This window comes from Poromitra crassiceps (genome assembly GCF_964638095.1).
Source record: "Poromitra crassiceps genome assembly, chromosome: 3".
Taxonomy (NCBI): Eukaryota; Metazoa; Chordata; class Actinopteri; order Beryciformes; family Melamphaidae; genus Poromitra; species Poromitra crassiceps.
Genome location: NC_139625.1, coordinates 89,613,512 through 89,632,693, shown reverse-complemented (window position 1 = coordinate 89,632,693; position 19,182 = coordinate 89,613,512). Strand labels below are relative to the sequence as shown.

The window sequence follows — 19,182 nt, the reverse complement described above, 5'->3', positions numbered from 1 at the left end:
AAAGATATACGGAAGATGAACACTCCAACTTACTTCCTTGACAGCTCGATCCACATTCTTCTTCTCGCCAATTCTCAACGGCTTCCTTGTCTTGCTCGGGAGTACAAAAAAACTTTAACTGGTGATCTTTTACATTTGTTGTCTGCGCAGCCCACCACACAACAGCTTTTAGCTATGTTTAATTCAAGGAAAATGACGCTGGTGTTTGGAGGTGAATGGAGAGCTTTCCCCCGTGATGGGCGTGGCCTATTTCATGCAGTGTCTCTATACAGCCCAATGAGTCAGAGTCAGAGTCAGTTTATTTACCATTTGCAGTCGAAACTACATTGGAATTGGGGTGCAAGAGCTTAAAACATAGACACATGTTGACAGGTCATGACAACATAAAATAGCATAAAAAGACAGACAATAAAAAGGTTTAAAAAGTAAATAAGATAAAATAAAAGAATAAAACAATAAAATGAGATAAAGGCCCGAGTGATCCCGCTCACTTATTAAAGTGCAGGAACAAAGTGCACAATCAGACATAAAGTGCACAGTAGTAAAGTGCCTAAGCAAGGATCAAATTGCATGAGAAACCAGTATAAGACATCTTATACAAAAGAAAATAACAGAAAAAAAGAAAAGTCTAGGTGTCTAGATGGTCTAGACAAAACAGAGATCTACCGTTTAGATTTGTGATCGTTCAAACTACGCACAGCACTCGGGTAAAAGCTTCTCGCAAAGCGAGTGGTGGAGCATTTAATGGAGCGGTAGCGTCTACCCAGAGGGAGTAACTCAAAAAGACTGGCGGGCGGGTGACCTGCAGGGTCCCTGATAATACTGGAGGCCCGGGACAAAAGTCTGGAGCTATAGAGCTCTTCTAGAGCCGGCAGGTTGGCACCAGTAATCTTGCGGGCAAGGCGCACTACCCTATTTAAGGATTTTCGCTCCTTAACAGTAAGATTACCAAACCATACAGTGAAGGAACTAGTGAGAATGCTCTCAATAATACAGCGATAAAAGTTAACAAGGATCTGGCTGTTGTGGGTGAACTCCTTAAGTCTTCTTAAGAAGAAAAGACGTTGCTGAGACTTTTTAACAATCGCTTTGGTATTTGAGTGCCAGCTAAGATCATCCGAAATAGTGACACCAAGAAATTTAATACTCCATGTATCGTCCATGTATCGCCGTCGTCTTCTCCTCCAGTGAGCCTCCACTTAGAACAGTCATCGGCCTTTTCTGATCTGTGACTGGAAATAAGAGTAGGTCAAGACTTTTTTTTAGGTTAATGATTCACAAATTTTTCACAAATTCACAAATTTTTAATTATCTTTAATTGCACTGTTTGTGATGCAAAGCTTTCAGAATTATATGGAGCAACAAGTGGAGTCCCCATTGCATTTTTTTTTTAAACACTGCACGTCCTCCTAGCATTGTGCAAGGAATGCAATCCAGAAGAGGCACACCCTCTATCTCTCTCTCACCAGCTTCCACCTCAGCATCTTGATCCACTCGTCTGCCTCCACACCCGTCTTGGAACAGATATAGAACGTCCTCTCAGGAAGCACCAGGCTGTGGAAACAGAGATATAGAACCACTCGAGCCAAAAATAGGAAAAAATAGTGCATTATGTTGTTGACTTTTTGCCAACACAGAGAGAAGAACCCAAAATGAGGTTTAGGGCAGGCTATAAACTGCTCTCTCAACTGTGTATGTCTGTGATTGTGATACATTCCAAATAACAGAAACAACTTATTTACTAAAGTGTTTAACCCCTTTGCTCACATACTTTTTCTCCCATCACAAAAACATTTAGCATATTTTGTTCTATTTTTAGAACTGTTGTTCGATTTCAAGTAATTCAATAATTGACTTGGATGGCTCTTGTGATAATGGTACCATGCTATTGAAATAGCTATCTGCTATCGGCCACCAAACATTAGCCTGCAATCACAATAAAGAAGTCACAATAAAAGACACAGTAATTGTATGTAGATTTTAGATCATACATCCTCCATAAACACATGTTGAAGTGATTTTTTCAGCACTAGAAATTGTGTACAAAGTAAAGGGAAGTAAATTCTAGCCACCTTCCTCTTCCCTTCCTCTATGAACTTCTCTTATTTGTCTGCTTTAGACTTCTCTCTTTCTTGACCGGCTCATACTGTTACTGTCTGTCACCTCACCAGCCACAAGCCAGCTTTCTCCTTTAGTCTATATCGTGTTCCTCCTATCTTCTATTGTGTTTATTATGCCTCCGCCGGCCGGAGGCATTATGGATTCAGGTTGTCCGTCCGTCCGTCCGTCCGATGTTCGTTAACGCGATATCTGAGGAACGCCTTGACGGAATTTCATAAAATTTGCCTCAAACATCGACTTGGACTCAAGGATGAACTGATTAGATTTTGGTGGTCAAAGGACAAAGGTTAAGGTCACTGTGACCTCACGAATGCCATTTTCAAGCTCGTTAACGTGATATCTCGAGAACACTTTGACGGAATTTCTTAAAATTTGCCTCAAACGTCCAGTTGGACTCAAGAATGAGCTGATTAGATTTTGGTGGTCAAAGTTCAAAGTGACTGTGACATCACGGCCGCATCGTTTCATGCTCGTTAACGTGATATCTCAGGAACGCCTTGACGGAATTTCGTCTAATTAGCCTCAAACGTCCACTCTGACTCAAAGATGAACTGATTACATTTTGATGGTCAAAGGTCAAGGTCACTGTGACCTCACGAACGCCATTTTCAAGCTCAGTAACACCTGGGCCCCGTTCCAATACCCATACTTCCATACTATTTAGTAGGCAAAAAAAGAATTAGTATGTCCCAATACATAGTATGTCAGATGCAGTATGCCAAGAGTACCAGGATGTTGTACTACATCAGCTCCTATTTCGGAGTATGCATCGATGCATGCTGCTCCAGCCAAACTTCCCCACAATCCTTTGCGCAGCGGAAGTTCTTCTTCTTCTAATGTTTTATGGCGGTTGGCAAACAACTTTTTGTGCATTGCCGCCACCTACTGGAGTTACGTCGCACTGACTGAGCTGCGTGTATAATCCATGCCCACCTCCATGACGCCGTGAACACGTCAATAACTATGATCAAAACACTGACAGAAATCACTGACAGAAATATGCACGTTATTATACTGTTAAGAATGAGACTGCATGTAAGTATCATCACATCAGTTTATTAGAAACAACAACATACATTACAATATAACAGCAATTTGTTTATTTGATTGTCTGTTCCAATTTTGTAAATGCTTAGTCTGAATTTTTTGTATAATGTACTGTTTGTTATTGCCAAACTTTGTTTATTGAAAAAAAAAAAAAAAAAAAAAAATCAAATGTGGCGCTGCGGACGTCGGCGGAAGTGAGCAAGAGGTCGGAGTTCAGGAAGCTCACGTGACGACAGTGTGTCCCAATAGTATGCATTTTACATGCATGCTGCACACTACAATCCATACTTTGTGAGGGCAGCGGCAGTACATACTACAAGAAAGAAGTACAAGTATGGTATTGGAACGCAGCCCATATCTCAGTAACACCTTGACGGAATTTCTTCACATTTGGCTCAAACGTCAAAGTCTGGACCAACATGGATGTTGACTGCTCACTTGTTGGCGGAGGCATATATCTGCGGTGCGGTCGTTCTAGTTTATGTTGTTTTACTTCTGTGTTCATGTTGTGGCATCTGCCTCTGCTAAATTTCACAAGCTCTCCATCCAAATTATATTATTTGCACTTTGGAATGACATTTTGAAATTAAACTTACATTTTAGCAAGCCAATGCCATCACTAGAAAGATTTGTGTCTCAGAAATAAACAGAATTCTGCACAGTCAGAATTTGTTGTCACTGAACTTTATGGTCAAATCGTGAACCCAATATCGTGTGACCATGACCATAGCATGACCATAACACAGTAAGTTTGCTGGGGGTTGATAGGGTAATTGAACAATACCAACGATTAAACAATTACAGGTGCTGAGATTTCTGACACTGGAAATCTCTGCTGACAGCTGAACTTACCAGAAACAGTTGACTCTGTCCTGAGAGTAGTCGAACTGGACTGCAGAGCAGGTTCTCAGATCCAGGGTGCGAATGGGTTCCTCACACTGGAACAAGATGGACAAACTACAGCTTTACACCATTGCTGCATCAATCATGTTCAAATCATTTCAATCATCTGCTTCTCATTGCTTCGTAATACGATTGGAAACAGTTCAAACTAAACTGCTGCTACAGGCAAGCTAAAGGAAATTCTTTGGGAAACATTAAAAATATAATTAGTCCAAGAGGAAAAGCGCCATAGATCAAGATAGTCACATCAGAATAAAATGCCAATTCTGAACCTCTTCAGTAATATAAGATAATATAATATACGAGTTCAAAGTTTATTGCTCACATTGCAGAGGCCGCTTCTCTGACATTTACAAAATGATGTTCCAAACGTGTGAAAAAAAAAAAAAAAATCTGCTTTCTCTCCCCAATTGTACTTTGCCAATCCCCCTTGCTGTCCTGGTCGTTGCTCCACCCCCTGTGCCGATCTGGGGAGAGTTGTAGACTAGCACAAGCTTCCTCCGATACATGTGCAGTCGCCAGCCGCTTTTTTTCACCTGACAGCAAGGAGTTTCACCGACAGGAAGTAGCGCGAGGGAGGCTTATGCTATTCCCCCCAGTCCCCCCCTGAACAGGCGCCCCCCGACTGACCAGAGGAGGCACTAGTGCAGGGACCAGGACTCATACCCTTAATCCGGCTTCCCACCCGCAGACACGGCCAATTGTGCCTGTATGGACGCCAGACCAAACCAGAGGTAACACAGGGGCTCGAACCTGTGACCCTTGTGTTGGTAGGGAAAACTCACCATTTTGTCTTTGAAGTATTTGAGTTCATGTCCCTTGAGTGTGAACCACCTCTGTTTCCAGTTCTGCAATAAGGTATAAAATTAGATGTTTCAAATACCAGCGCAGTCAAAGCTCTCATTTCTTTGATGCAAATCAGCACCATGTGATGGACCCTGCTGCACTATTCTTAGATGACATTTGCACCTGTGATCATTGTGGTAGAACTGAGGGGAAAAAAGCTACAAACAACGTGAGATTGCGTAACCAAAACCTCATTCTAATGGCTTTGTGCTGACTCTGTCAAACCCCAATCCCTTACAACTATAACCCACTGATCTTACCTTAACAATCCCTTACAACTATAACCCACTGATCTTACCTTCACAATCCCTTACAACTATAACCCACTGATCTTACCTTCACAATCCCTTACAACTATAACCCACTGATCTTACCTTCACAACCCCTTACAACTATAACCCACTGATCTTACCTTCACAACCCCTTACAACTATAACCCACTGATCTTACCTTCACAATCCCTTACAACTATAACCCACTGATCTTACCTTAACAATCCCTTACAACTATAACCCACTGATCTTACCTTCACAATCCCTTACAACTCAAACCCACTGATCTTACCTTCACAATCCCTTACAACTATAACCCACTGATCTTACCTTCACAATCCCTTACAACTATAACCCACTGATCTTACCTTCACAATCCCTTACAACTATAACCCACTGATCTTACCTTCACAACCCCTTACAACTATAACCCACTGACCTTACCTTAACAATCCCTTACAACTCTAACCCACTGATCTTACCTTCACAATCCCTTACAACTATAACCCACTGATCTTACCTTCACAACCCCTTACAACTATAACCCACTGATCTTACCTTCACAACCCCTTACAACTATAACCCACTGATCTTACCTTCACAACCCCTTACAACTATAACCCACTGATCTTACCTTCACAATCCCTTACAACTCTAACCCACTGATCTTACCTTCACAACCCCTTACAACTATAACCCACTGATCTTACCTTCACAACCCCTTACAACTATAACCCACTGATCTTACCTTCACAATCCCTTACAACTCGAACCCACTGATCTTACCTTCACAATCCCTTACAACTATAACCCACTGATCTTACCTTCACAATCCCTTACAACTATAACCCACTGATCTTACCTTCACAACCCCTTACAACTATAACCCACTGATCTTACCTTCACAATCCCTTACAACTCGAACCCACTGATCTTACCTTCACAATCCCTTACAACTATAACCCACTGATCTTACCTTCACAATCCCTTACAACTATAACCCACTGATCTTACCTTCACAATCCCTTACAACTATGATAGAGAAAATTTACATCACATTAGCCTTTATTTGGACAATCACTAGTTATTAATATATTCATATACATTTCCATTTTAGTTACATATAGTTATGACACAGACATACTTAATATTTAGATGACCTGTGTACATACACAGATAGACATCATATTTGGATAACCTGTGTACATACACAGACAGACGTATTTAGATAACCTGTACCTTACATTTGCAGCTCCTCTCTATCGCACACTGTGCCCTGTCACCGTGCCACGGTGCTCTCTACAGGGCCAGAATAACAGATAGGTTGAGTCTACAGAGTGGCCTTCAAGTGTGCGTCAAGACTGATGTCATCTGATGTGTGTCCTATAAGTATCTTTGACTTTCTGTTCAATGTATGTAAGCCTGTGTATCCATCCGTGAATATACAAGAGTGCATCTCTTGGCCAAGAGTGCATCTCTTGCTCTTGGCCAAGATCTATGTCAAATACATCATATCAGACGACTTCTTCTGACTCCTGGCTCCATCATTTCATTTCAACTGGTTTCCTTCAAGTGGTTCACTGTTTACCTTTTGGCTGTGGAATTTCATTCTCTATCAAACTATAACCCACTGATCTTACCTTCACAATCCCTTACAACTCTAACCCACTGATCTTACCTTCACAATCCCTTACAACTCAAACCCACTGATCTTACCTTCACAATCCCTTACAACTATAACCCACTGATCTTACCTTCACAACTGCTCCTTGCTTGACCAGGTAGCCTTCCTTTGTGCCCAGCTGTAAACAGATGCTTTGTGTTAATGAGGGAAGCATTGACTTTAAGTTTGACCTGAACTGAGAATTTAATTTGAACGGTCCAGTAGGTTTGGTCATCAATCTTCAAACATTAAACCAAAACCTGACACTTCCTGTGAACTATGTGATAACGTTTAACATTATTGGGGTTGGGCCACATAGCCTACTGAAATTGATGTTTTGGATTGGGGCTGCTGATAGCATTCTACTGCTGATATGCAATGTGTTTAGAACACCACAGGATCGAAAGACCTGGATGTTCGCACTTTCGGTTTCCTCGTCTCAAAGTCAATGGGGTTTTCATATGGGGATTTGGTTTAAATTACTAAAATAAGGTCTGTGGTTAACAAAAGTTCATGAAACGGTGAACTTTGTGTTCAGCAAGATAATCTTCACAAATGAGGAACACTTTGATCAGTTTTGAAACATAAATGCGTTTTTTTTTAAATCGTGATTGTCTTCAACACGTCATGTGGCCGGCCAGGAAAAAATAATTGCCCACACCTGGTCTAACTGATGAATTGTTCTAACTTCAGTATTGCAAACAAAAGAAAGTGTGTGAAAAGTGTGTAGATTGCCATACCGATGGTGCGATCGCCACAAGATCATTTTGTGTTCGGCCCGTCTGTATGGCGGTGTGAACTCGCACAGACTCGTAGATGGATGGCTCCTCCACATGCCAGGGATAGGGAAATTTTAGGACGATCAGAGTTCCTGGTTGGGAGGCAGGAGGGCGGTGTTGTTAGGTGCAGTCTACACCATCTGCATGGAACAGGCTAAACTGGAATTTACAGTGTGACTTCTAGTAACCCTCACATGTCGAGATTACAAGTCAAACAGACTGGTCAAAGAGCAAAGCAAAGAAGTGATAGAAAAGACCCTTTACATAGTCTGTGTCAGCAATACATGCTACAACAAAGACCCTTTACATAGTCTGTGTCAGCAATACATGCTACAACAAAGACCCTTTACATAGTCTGTGTCATTCAGTATACTGTACCTGTGTCACTGCCTAACAGAGGCTGGTTGGCAAAGTGGTTTACAAAGTCTTGAAGGGAAGCAAACTCATTGAAACCGAAAGCATAGCCGTTGTCCTTGCGCATCACATGGAAATGCTTGACTGAGTCCTTTGCCCTGCGTGTCAAATGACAAAGGAAATGGCATTGAACATTGCATTTGTCATTTCAGATCCTATTTTCTTTAACTGTCAAAGTTGTTAAAGATTGCATCCTAGAAGGCATACAATTACACATGACTTTGGTGTCGATGTTCTTATCACTGAATGGTCCGGGTACGTTGACCAACAGGACAATCTCCCCAAAACTTGGTGTATTCCTCTTAGTTAGGAAGGCTGGTTTCAGCAGACTGACCTCACAGACAGGGCAAAGCAGCTAGGTCCGTCATTACTGTTCCTAAGGAGATAGCTTCCATCACTTCCATTGGACAGGAGCAGGGCTTCTGCAGCGTGGCGGGACAAGTCAAAGTGGTACCACCTTCAAACACAACGGATCATAGACTGTCTCACCAATTTATCATGCAAAAAACACCTGCAAATTCACTGATCAGGTCCTGATGAAAGCAACTGTCACTTCAATGTAGGCCAGTAGCACTACTGTAAAACCAACATGGCCAACGGCTCTAAGGATTCTTTTTACTTATTATTATTATTATTATTATGACTATTATTATTATGATTATTATTATTATGATTATTATATAATTTTGAGTAGCCTACTGTGCAGAAGTCCAATGCACTTGTGAAAAGAATCCATATAGCTAAGATACTTAAAAAAGATTATGATAAAATGTTTCTAAACATAAAAAGCCACATTTATTGACTTGCTTTTAGATAATGATCTTTTATCAAGTGTCTCTAACCTCCCTTTTTTGTTTCTGACATTACCTTCATTGCCTTTGCTGTCAATTTGATGTATTTACACATATTTAAATATAAAAGCTCAAAAATATATACATGAGAGATCACATATTCCTGCAATTCAATGTCAGTGGAGCTGCCGTAGGTTTTGTCTCTTGAAGCAAGCAGCACGCTCTAGTTTGAGCTTTAAACAATGTGAAAAAGGCACGTTTCTCCTTCAACACCGTTATTAGGCCAAATGTGACGCATTTCACTGCAAGACAGACAGACTGGAAACAGATGTTGAAGGGACGTTGCTGTAAAAGACCAATGAAACCAACAACTAATTTAGGTTATGTTTGGTTATCAAACATGCTCCAGAGTGCAGACTTTTTTCCTTTTCAACGTATAGCCTTGTTAGTCTAGCACCTGGTTTGCATAGTGGATGCGCAGACGCTTCTCTCTACTATGTTTGGTTATCACCCTTTCATGCAAAAGGGAAGTAGGCTACATATTGTTTTTAGTCTTTTTATGTTACACAAACCTCACCATCGAGCTTCCCAATGATTGCTGCAGTTACATACATTGACATTCGTTATATTGAACCTGCCTTCAGCCTATTAAATGGTGCACTTAATGAAAACTTGGATGGAGCCTCATTTGATCAGATTTAGTCCCAGGGATCCATATGGGACGATTATCTCAAGGAAGCATAAGACCGCGTCAGGAATCCCTAGAACAGCCTGGTCGTCAGAATAAAATGTCTGCATTGTACATTTATCGTATCCACAGATAGGGAGTAAACACCAGACGGCCGTGTTTGAACACGGCGTTTCCAAAGACTACATTTGAGCTGGTGGTCACATTTAACCCAAACCATAATCCTAACCTTAACCAAGCTGTTTTACTTGCCTAAACATAATCCTAACCTTAACCAAGCTGTTTTACTGCCTAAACATAATCCTAACCTTAACCAAGCTGTTTTACTGCCTAAACATAACCAAAGTTGTTAAAGTTGTTTTAAAGGCAGCAAGGTTTAAAAAAAACTGTTTTGTTTGAAATTTACGCTGACATTGTTGAGATTTATCCGTGGATTGCAGAAACGTACAATAGATACAGTCGGGCTGCGTGGGAACGTCCACAATACTGTAAGTGACTTCTGTTTAGGGCCGTGGGGGAAAACGGCAGAAAGGAGGTGTCATGACAGTAAGCTGGTTTCACCCACACTGACCCCCCCCCCCCCCAGCTATGATGGTCTGTGACGAGACCTGGCCTGAATGTATGCAATAGGGCCTACCCAATTTGATTCTACTACTTGCCAAATCACATATTCACAAATCTAAATTTTCCAATCATAAACCAAGTTTTTTAATTTTTTTAATGGCTGCAGCAGGATCTGTGTAAATTGCACATGCGCTGTTCACTCTCAAAACAAAGGGATCTGGGGCACTGGTATCTAGCGACCAGGTGGAGGTGGGGCCAGGTAGAGCGACGGCAATGCATTCTTGACGGACTCTATATTTGCATGCACGAACATGCTTTCCTCATAGGTAATGTAATGTAACTCATTCACATGCTGTGGGAAGTCTAATCTGTTGCCCATATGATTCAGAAGGTACTAGTAGGCTAACGTCCGTTACTTTTTGCTTGATTTAGGGCTGGAGTGGATGATAATTCAATAGCCTATTATTGTTTGTTGTCTTTCAGTAGAATCATCGTGATGATATGAAGTTATTTTAATAGTGACATTTCTGCTGTCTAAATTGATGATGACAAGCAAATGTTAGGCTACTTAAAAACTGATCAAATGAGGTAGGCTATGGCAGGAATATTATTTGAAAATGTAAGGTTTGTTTGACATCACTATTCAGTTCAATGAGATGAACACTGATTTTGCATACGTGAAACATATGATATTGATATTGATAATAATCCTTATGATTATCATATTGATTTCAACCTCATTGTCCAGGCCGTTATTTGGTATAGCCCTCCCTGGACAAAAATGCACCAGCCGCTACTGAAGGGAACCCATATCATATGCAGAAGTTAGGCTACTTTGTGTTTGTAGGCTAATAGGCTATAAAAGCTTCAAGTCATGTTCCATGATGCGTGTGCATTTCTCAACAATAAGCGAGAGACAAGATAATTAAAAATATAATTGCCGATTGTTTTGTCCCCAGCAGGGGCTCATCCACCCACAGAAGTGCAGCGTCGCGTCATATCAGACAGAAAGAGAAGAGCGTTTTAATGAGCACCATTTGATTCTGTTCTTACCCCAACGTCTCTAACTCGTCCTCACTGGTCGATGTATCACTGTAGAAACTCATTTCACCCCCGAGGAAGAGTCATTCAATCCACTGGAGGTTCTGATGATCCAGAGCTGATCCAGGATGATCCGGTGACTCTTGAAGTGAAAGCTGTTACTGTGTCTATTCAGACACGCCTGAACTGAGCAGCTCAACAGTGACCGCCCACTTTTTCCTCAGCTGCCGTGAAGTCCCCAATTTCCACATTCATTTTCACAATGGGCAGTTTTAACATATTCTGGGGTTTCTGTAGCTAAACGTCTTCCCCCTCATGTCCTGCAATTTGCTCTACACTTGAAATGTAAAAAAGAAACAGCATGTGTTTGGGCTGAAACTAGTTATGGGTCTAGGCCTATTGTGCTTTTATTGGAAATGGGATCTGTAGTCCATGGGCCAAACACCAAAATTTCACATATCGGTACCACTTAAGTGGGCAAATTCTAATCATGATTTTTGAACATGTATATATCCATAGATGATATTTTAGTATGATAGCCTTTCCAGAATGGTAGCTTTCTCACGGTTATCAGCTCATGAAGTTAGCCAGCCCCTACAATAATTTGGATTCTAGGTGCTGATGCATATCCTATTCTAGGCTCTTTTTAGGACCTTTACTCATGTTTGATGAGAATATATTTGATAGAATTTTAAAGGGTAGCTTCCTAGCTTTCATTTAACCTCAGTTGTGTGTCTCTCTGACAAATACAGAGGTCACAGGAGCTCCTCAAACTGTCAGTGACATTAGTTTTTCCACAATTTTCGTCTAAACTATAGTTTTATTTCAGCACTGTGGCATCTAGGAACATCAGAGATACAAACAACAAACACTGGAATACTCACAGGACTATAAGGATTCAGAAAAGGTATCATGTGCCCATACTATCCCATCGTGAGGGGTGAATGTGGCCCTTAAGGTAGAAGAATGACTTCTCAAGGGAAATGAGCCAGAGCCCTAAATTTAACATATCGGTACCAGCCAGGTGGGCAAATTTTACTTGTGATTTTTTAAATTCATATACATCCCTAGATTATGTTTTTATATGATAGACCTTGATGACTGGTAGCTTATTAGTGCTTATCCCCTCTTAAATTATGGACTGCTGTCGTTCAAAACCAGGAAAGTGCCCTCCCTGGAAATCATCTTTCTTTCATTATCCGTTGCCTAGGGTGTGTCTGGACTACTGTTAATATTACATAGATATAGGCAAACTATCCTATGATATTGAACATACTATACTATACTATACTAGATATACTATGCTTGTCTACTAAAGTGGCAGATTTCTCAGTCAAAAACAGAGTAAATTGACACGTTTCTCAGTCAAAAATAGTTTTATTTGTGTTACATTATATGAACAGCCACATTCAAAATGTTTCCAGTCTTTCAGGACAATATTAGGACAATCTACCCTTCCTGAGACACCATGCCAGCCACGAGGGCAACACCATCATCGTCATTCACATCTGAGTGTGCTGGTTGGCACATGTTTGTAGTTTGCACAGGTTTGTGCACTTCAGACCATTATTGAGACATGTGCACTCTGGTGGTTTGCACCACCTCACACACTTGCAGGAGAGCAACTGCAAAACGGTCTGGTGCTGGGGAACCGCACATCCACTGGATTTCAAGCTGCCCCTCATCGTCTGTGGTCCACCCATGGTCCTTGGGGCTTGGTACAGATGGCTGGGTTTGAAGAGACCGTCTAGAGATTGCAGTCTGATCTTTTGCATGAATGGAATGCATTAATAGCCAATCCTCAAATGGTGGAAGCTGGCTGGACTCGACCTCCCCACGTCTGGTGCAGAAAGTTGGTATCGGAGGAGGTTGACATCTGTAATGTGTGTAGAGGGTACATATACATAATACATGTGGCACATGATTTCCAGCAGCTTCTTGAAGAGCTCATTAGAGACATCCCAAGCACGGCCGAGCTCAAGGAAGGCTTCTTGATATGTCCTGTCTGTTCAGGGTGCCCACTTTTCCATGTCCTGCAAATACGCTGACAGTGTTGCAGCCAGTGAACGTGTGCATGCCAATCAAGGCGCCAGTAATACTATCGCCGCGTGATTTGCATAGTTTGGTGATGTCCTGGAACATTGTCTTGTTCTGTGTTCCACATTTTTGGTACATTGGGCATGGGATGTCCTTGCTCCAACCCAGAGTCAGTAGCAGGACATCTGTGTCTGCCATGATGATCACTGCCTTGAAGCCAGACTCTGCTACATGGAGAGCATGCATTAGCATGCAGGTGTCAGCTTCTTCCTGAGAGGATTTGAGCTGTGTTACCTCCTCCCATTGGTTCTTGTTGATTTTGAAGCAGACTACTTCACAGGTAACATAAAAGGCCTTGTCTTGTAGTTTATATCTGTGTTTGGGTCCTTTCCATTCCTCAAACAAGAATTTGATCAGACTGACTTTGCTGGCAGCGCTGTAGAGCAGTTTCCTCCACTGCTGGATGTTGTGGCTGGAATCATGCAGGTTAGCTACATCTGGCGGGGCAACAGTTGCAGTTGACAAGCTGACAAACTCATATTGATCTGGACTGACTGGATTCACAAAGGAGTTTCCCATGATATCAACAATGGACTGTACTTTAAGGACCATAGGTGGACCACAGATGATGAGGGGCAGCTTGAAATCCAGTGGATGCACGGTTCCCCAGCACCAGGTGCCGTCTTGCAGTTGCTCTCCTGCAAGTGTGTGAGGTCGTGCAAACCACCAGAGTGCACATGTCTCAATAACGGTCTGAAATGCACAAACCTGTGCAAACTACAAGCATGTGCCAACCAAGACAGTGAAGAAGAGCTTGCTGCACAGCTGACAGACTCAGATGTGAATGATGATGATGGTGTTGCCCTCGTGGATGACATGGTCTCAGGAAGGGTAGATTGTCCTAATATTGTGTTGAAAGACTGGAAACATTTTGAATGTAGCTGTACATATACCGTAACACAAATAAAACAATTTCTGACTGAAAAGCGTGCCAATTTACCCTCTTTTTGACTGGGAAATGTGCCAATTTAGTAGACAATTAAGTATAGCATATTTATATATCTATCTAGTATAGTATAGTATGGTATGGTATGTATAGTATCATAGGATAGCATGCCTATATCTAGACATGGAATATTAACAGTTAGTAGTCCAGACACCCCAGGGAGAGGATATAATGAAAGAAAGATGATTTCCCATAATTCCCATAAGCCAAAATTTAAGAGGGGTGGTTAAGCACTAATAAGCTACCATGGTCATAGGAATTTAAAAAAATCACAAGTAGAATTTCTCCACCCGGATGGTACCGATATCTTACATTTTGGGTTCTGGCCCATTTCCCTCGAGAAGGCATTCTTCTACCAAATTCAAAGGGCAAAATTCACCCCTCACGATGGGATAGTATGGGTTCATTATACCTTTTCTGAATCCTTATAGTCCTATATGAGTATTCCAGTGTTTGTTGTTTGTGTCTGTGATGTTCCTAGATGCCACAGTGCTGAAATAAAGACTATAATTTAGGCGAAAACTGTGGAAGAATTAATGTCACTGACACTTTGAAGAGCCCATGTGAGCTCTTTATTTGTCAGACAGACACACAACTGAGCTCAAATGAAAGCTAAGAAGCTACCCTTTACAATGTTGTCAAACATGTTATCATAGAACATGGTTAAAGGTCCTGAGCCTAAAATAGGTTATGGATCAGCACCTAGAATCGAATTTATTGTAGGGGTTTGCTAACTTCATGAGCCGATAACTGTGACAAAGCTGCCATTCTGCAAAGGCTATCATACTAAAATATCATCTATGGATATATACCTGTTCAAAAATCATGATTAGAATTTGTCCACTTGAGTGGTACCGATATGTGCAATTTTTGTGTTTGGCCCATGGACTAAATAGGGGAAAATAAGAAAATGTCCAATAAATATGAAAAGCTACTCCTGTGGAAAGGCTATCATATATTAATTTACTTATATTGACCCTATAAACAATTTAGTATAGGTAAAGTTTTGCCCACCCATATGGTACCGATATCTGGTCTGGCCCATGGACTACTGGTTTGATGGATATGATATGATAGCCTACAGTTTGATTGATTACATGTTTAATGCAGAATTGAATGCTCCATCATATTTTCGACCTTTCGCCTTTCAAAATCATATCCAACGAATTTCTTTGATCAGATTCCCCACAAATAGTCCTATGCATAGGCTACATTTATTTATTATTAATATTAGGCTATCATCATCCTGCGTTTCATGAGATAATTTTATAATTTTTTTGTTGTGAAAATGGTCAAATGTGGCAGAGATTGAATGACACTTATTGGCTGCTGGCAGCTATTTTAAATATTGGTATAGCAACATCAAAAACAATATAGGTCAAACAGTCTAGTCCAGAGACAACAATCCTCCTTAAATCATAGTGTCATTCCCATGCATGATTACTTTAAGTTCAATAGCCTCCTAAAGATGAACTTGACATAATATTGATCAATAGACCAATATGATTATATTGGCACTGGACAGTGGGAGTTTTTCATAAAGTGGAAAATTCATGACCACAATAAAACCTCCTGGTATAGGCTACTTTCAGTGTCCGAGAAGTTTACCCCACCTTTCCAAAAAGTCTGGGCTCTCTTGTTGCTGACTTAGTATTTCAAGAGCTTTGACCCTAATAAATCTACTGAGGAGTGGATTTTCCCTGCAAAAGCTGTGGTTTAAAATGATGTGGAAAGTATAACGTTACTGTTACCCCACTCATATTGACTTCCAAAGTCAATATGTTTTACTTCTTGAGTTACATTTTTGTAAACCATGCTATTGGTGTAAAATAGTTATTCTTGACTTTATGTGATTTGGAAGTGTGCAAACCATTCCCACAGCTAAAACAGGTACCTGCATGGTAAACCGGTAATATATGATTTATATTTTTTGTAAGGGGTAGTGAATTTGGCAATTTTTCTCATCAAGCTACTCAAGTAAAAGTAATTTAATTTCCTCAACAAATATTCTGGCTGGAGTGAAATTCAGGATCAAAATTAAAGTGAAAATCTATCTCTCTCTCTGTGTGTATTTATACACCTGCATATAAACACACATGTACATAATATACGTACATACACATACACACACGCGCACATATACAACCATTAAAATCATCGCCTCCCATCAAATTAAACTGCCTTGCTCTCCCTGTTATCTCATTGATTTACACTTTTGAATGTTCCCTCCCTGTATGTCCTGCTGCTCCAACAGGCTTTCAACATGAAATCCATCTCATTAAGTGAGAGAGATTCTCTCAGAAAGCTGTTTCATTGTGACTTGAATGTCTGAGTGTACAGGTAGTGTACAGGTACAGGTGAGTGTACAGGTGAGTGTACAGGTACACGTATGCTTCTGCAAGCCATTATGTAGAATTCTGCAGGCTGAATTTCTCTCAGTAAAAGATTGTGTACTTGCTATGGTCCTTTAAACACGATGGCTGGTATCACAATACAAGTTAAACAAGTTGCCTCATGTTTAATTATAGTTTTCAGCTAGTGCCGAGCACAAAATGCTTGAACAACAGTGTCTTTATTACAAAGTCTGATACAGTAAAAATATTTGAAACATTTTAAATCTGTGTGTATAAAAAATACATGCGGCAAAATGTTTTATTTAGCAGTTTGAAATAAGTTTGAGCAGAGAGCATGCTTTGTTGGCAAGGTTTCAACATCAAACAATCAGAGACAAGAAAATTGGTCAGGTGACCTGCCCTCAGCCGAAAATATTTTCAAATGGTCCAACTGCTAATAAATAAATTAGTAAAAACAGCTAAGGTGTAATGGGCTGTGATTCATTTTTATAGCACATTTAATCTCGCAGTTAAGCTAGCTATAGCTAACCAGCTATAATATGGTACTCAAGAAATTGCAGCGGCTTGATAAAATGATAACATATTCTGTAGAAATGAGGGACAAAGGTCATGAATGTGATGGCAGCACATTGTTATGCCAGAAACAATCCATCTTCACATGGCTCAGGTTTCAGAGCTGGTTTTGGGAAGTGGTTCATGTAGCCTACAGCAGTAAACATGATGAGGTTGGTGCTGGTGCTGGGGCACCTTCTGTAGCAGAGACCAGCAAATAACTGTAGAGTGACTGACTGCACAGACTGACCAGAGACCCACAAAACACCTGTACAGTGGCTGCACAGACTGATCCAAAGTCAAGTCAATATGACTCAGTCATTATTCATCCATTTACACCAACTGCCCCAACTCCACCATTGCAGAGAGATGCAGTTTTAACAGGTGTATTAAAAATAAAAAGGCCACTTGTAACATATTTCTTAAAATGTCAATGTTCTAAAACAGCATCCACAAATAAGTCACCAATCTATCTCTATGCACTAACTAGCCCCAGCTCAAAAAGTGTCGACACATTCCAAGCATTGCAAGCTTACCAGCATGTTGTTCAAGAATACCAGCATGGTGTTGGTACCATAGCAGTGCAAATTAAGCATGAACAAAATTCAAAGTGTTTAAAGATCTCAAATATGATTCAGTGAGGGAATGCATTCAGTGTAGCACACGTGTTTTAAAGGTAAGTGCAGCCATTTGAACCATCAGTAACGTTCTCTCTTGTGATACCTCTGGATAATTACTGTCAACAAATGAGATGTTGGAGCCTCTAGGTGGGTTTCCAGCCACCTGTTTTTATGCACATTTTCATTAAAAACCTGAGTAGAAATGCTGCAAAATAAGAAGAAGAAAAAAATCGAAATATCGCAAAAAAAGCATCATACTTCTATAATTGACATATTATTCACTTACAGTAACTGCTCAGTGGTTGTATGTATGCCGAATTGAAGAGTGGCACCTGGGGCCTGTACTACAAATGAAGATCAACAGATCCAGGATCTGTTCCCTTGATCTGGATTGACTTAACCAGACAATCACAATCGTAATAAACGTCTCTGCATGTCTGCCTGGCTGCAAGGCACATATCAACTCCTAATATTCACATGCACTGTAACAGCAGTGGATGGAAACACGCATCATTTTGCATTTTCTTTTGCGATTTTCTGAAAATCCAAATAAAATTTGCGATACCTTTGGACGGAAACCCAACTTCTGCCTCACATCGGTGGTATTGTTAATTTGAGTGATTCATAGATCGTGATAGTCCTCTTATTGATGGTCTCATTTGTGTATATGGTAAATATGCTCATGTGGCAAAATGAACGTGGTGATTTATTGATGTTAGCATGATATGCATTAAGCACCGTTGAGTCTATACTCATGTTTGCACATTTCACAGTTCCCATTTATGAATGGGTAAGGAGTTCAGTGTTCCATTTCGCCACACATGATCCATTCTGATGATTCAGAAAGTGAAACAAGTATGTGACTCACTTTTTCCCACGGCGCTGCCGGGGTCAGAGGACAGCAAAGTCAGGACACTCACGGACGTTTAGTGAGGCTGGGGAAAAGGGGTCGTAGCTAGGGATAGGAAGGTGGTAGAGAGTTGGGATTTGAGGGGTGGGTAGGGGGAGTGGCTAGAGGGATGTGGGAGATGGGCTTAAAGCTTTGCGCTTGTTTCAATAAAGGTCTGTGACCATTCAACACATGGCTGATGTTTATAGCAGCTCACATTATGATTTCAAATGAAATTCAGCCACACTAATAAGGCTTTTGGTTGACATTCACTTCTACCAACAAAACAACAAAATGAGCACGCTCTTAAGGTGGCAGCTATCAATGGATGGGATGTGCAGTAGTGCGTTTAGCATGTCAACATGGGCAGTCTTTCCCCAACCTCCAAGTCTTTCAGATTGTCCCCGGCCAGAGAATATGCTGATACCAGTCTATATCCTGTACTGAGCAGGGAAGACACAGTGTCATGACCCAAAGGGAGGTTCTGTCAGGAGAGCACTGATGCGGTGCTGGCCTCCAGGCCCGGAAGCCTTCTGGTTCGGTGCTTCTGGTTCCAGTGTTGCATCCTCCTGCGGTATCTCTCTGGGTCCAGTTT

General features: G+C 41.0%; 2 protein-coding genes across 2 annotated transcripts in view; both read right to left on the bottom strand.

The window, feature by feature from the left end:
* Positions 1–124: 124 nt before the first annotated feature.
* Positions 125–11,277, bottom strand: dapp1 (dual adaptor of phosphotyrosine and 3-phosphoinositides). Its single transcript, XM_083634250.1, has 9 exons — positions 11,142–11,277; positions 8,380–8,502; positions 8,010–8,143; positions 7,593–7,723; positions 6,944–6,991; positions 4,857–4,919; positions 4,021–4,106; positions 1,467–1,554; positions 125–1,232 (listed from the first exon to the last, which is right to left on the bottom strand). Exons 1-9 carry the CDS (start codon positions 11,192–11,194, stop codon positions 1,209–1,211), a joined length of 750 nt encoding a protein of 249 aa, XP_083490376.1. The 5' UTR covers positions 11,195–11,277; the 3' UTR covers positions 125–1,208.
* A 5,435-nt stretch (positions 11,278–16,712) lies between these two features.
* The window catches only part of atp10d (ATPase phospholipid transporting 10D), a 113,958-nt gene continuing 111,488 nt past the window's right edge, over positions 16,713–19,182 (bottom strand). The window contains exon 25 of the mRNA XM_083633569.1: positions 16,713–19,182. This exon is cut by the window's right edge and continues 67 nt beyond it. Coding sequence (XP_083489695.1) covers positions 19,075–19,182 — 108 coding nt within the window. The 3' untranslated portion in view covers positions 16,713–19,074.

Coding starts and splice junctions, on each gene's coding strand:
- dapp1 (XM_083634250.1), bottom strand. CDS start 11,194: ATGAGTTTCTACAGTGATACATCGACCAGTGAGGACGAGTTAGAGACG. Junction 4,107..4,856: donor AATACTTCAAAGACAAAATG/GTGAGTTTTCCC, acceptor ATCTTGTTCCAG/TGTGAGGAACCCATTCGCAC. Junction 1,555..4,020: donor GACAGAGTCAACTGTTTCTG/GTAAGTTCAGCT, acceptor CTGTTTCCACAG/CCTGGTGCTTCCTGAGAGGA.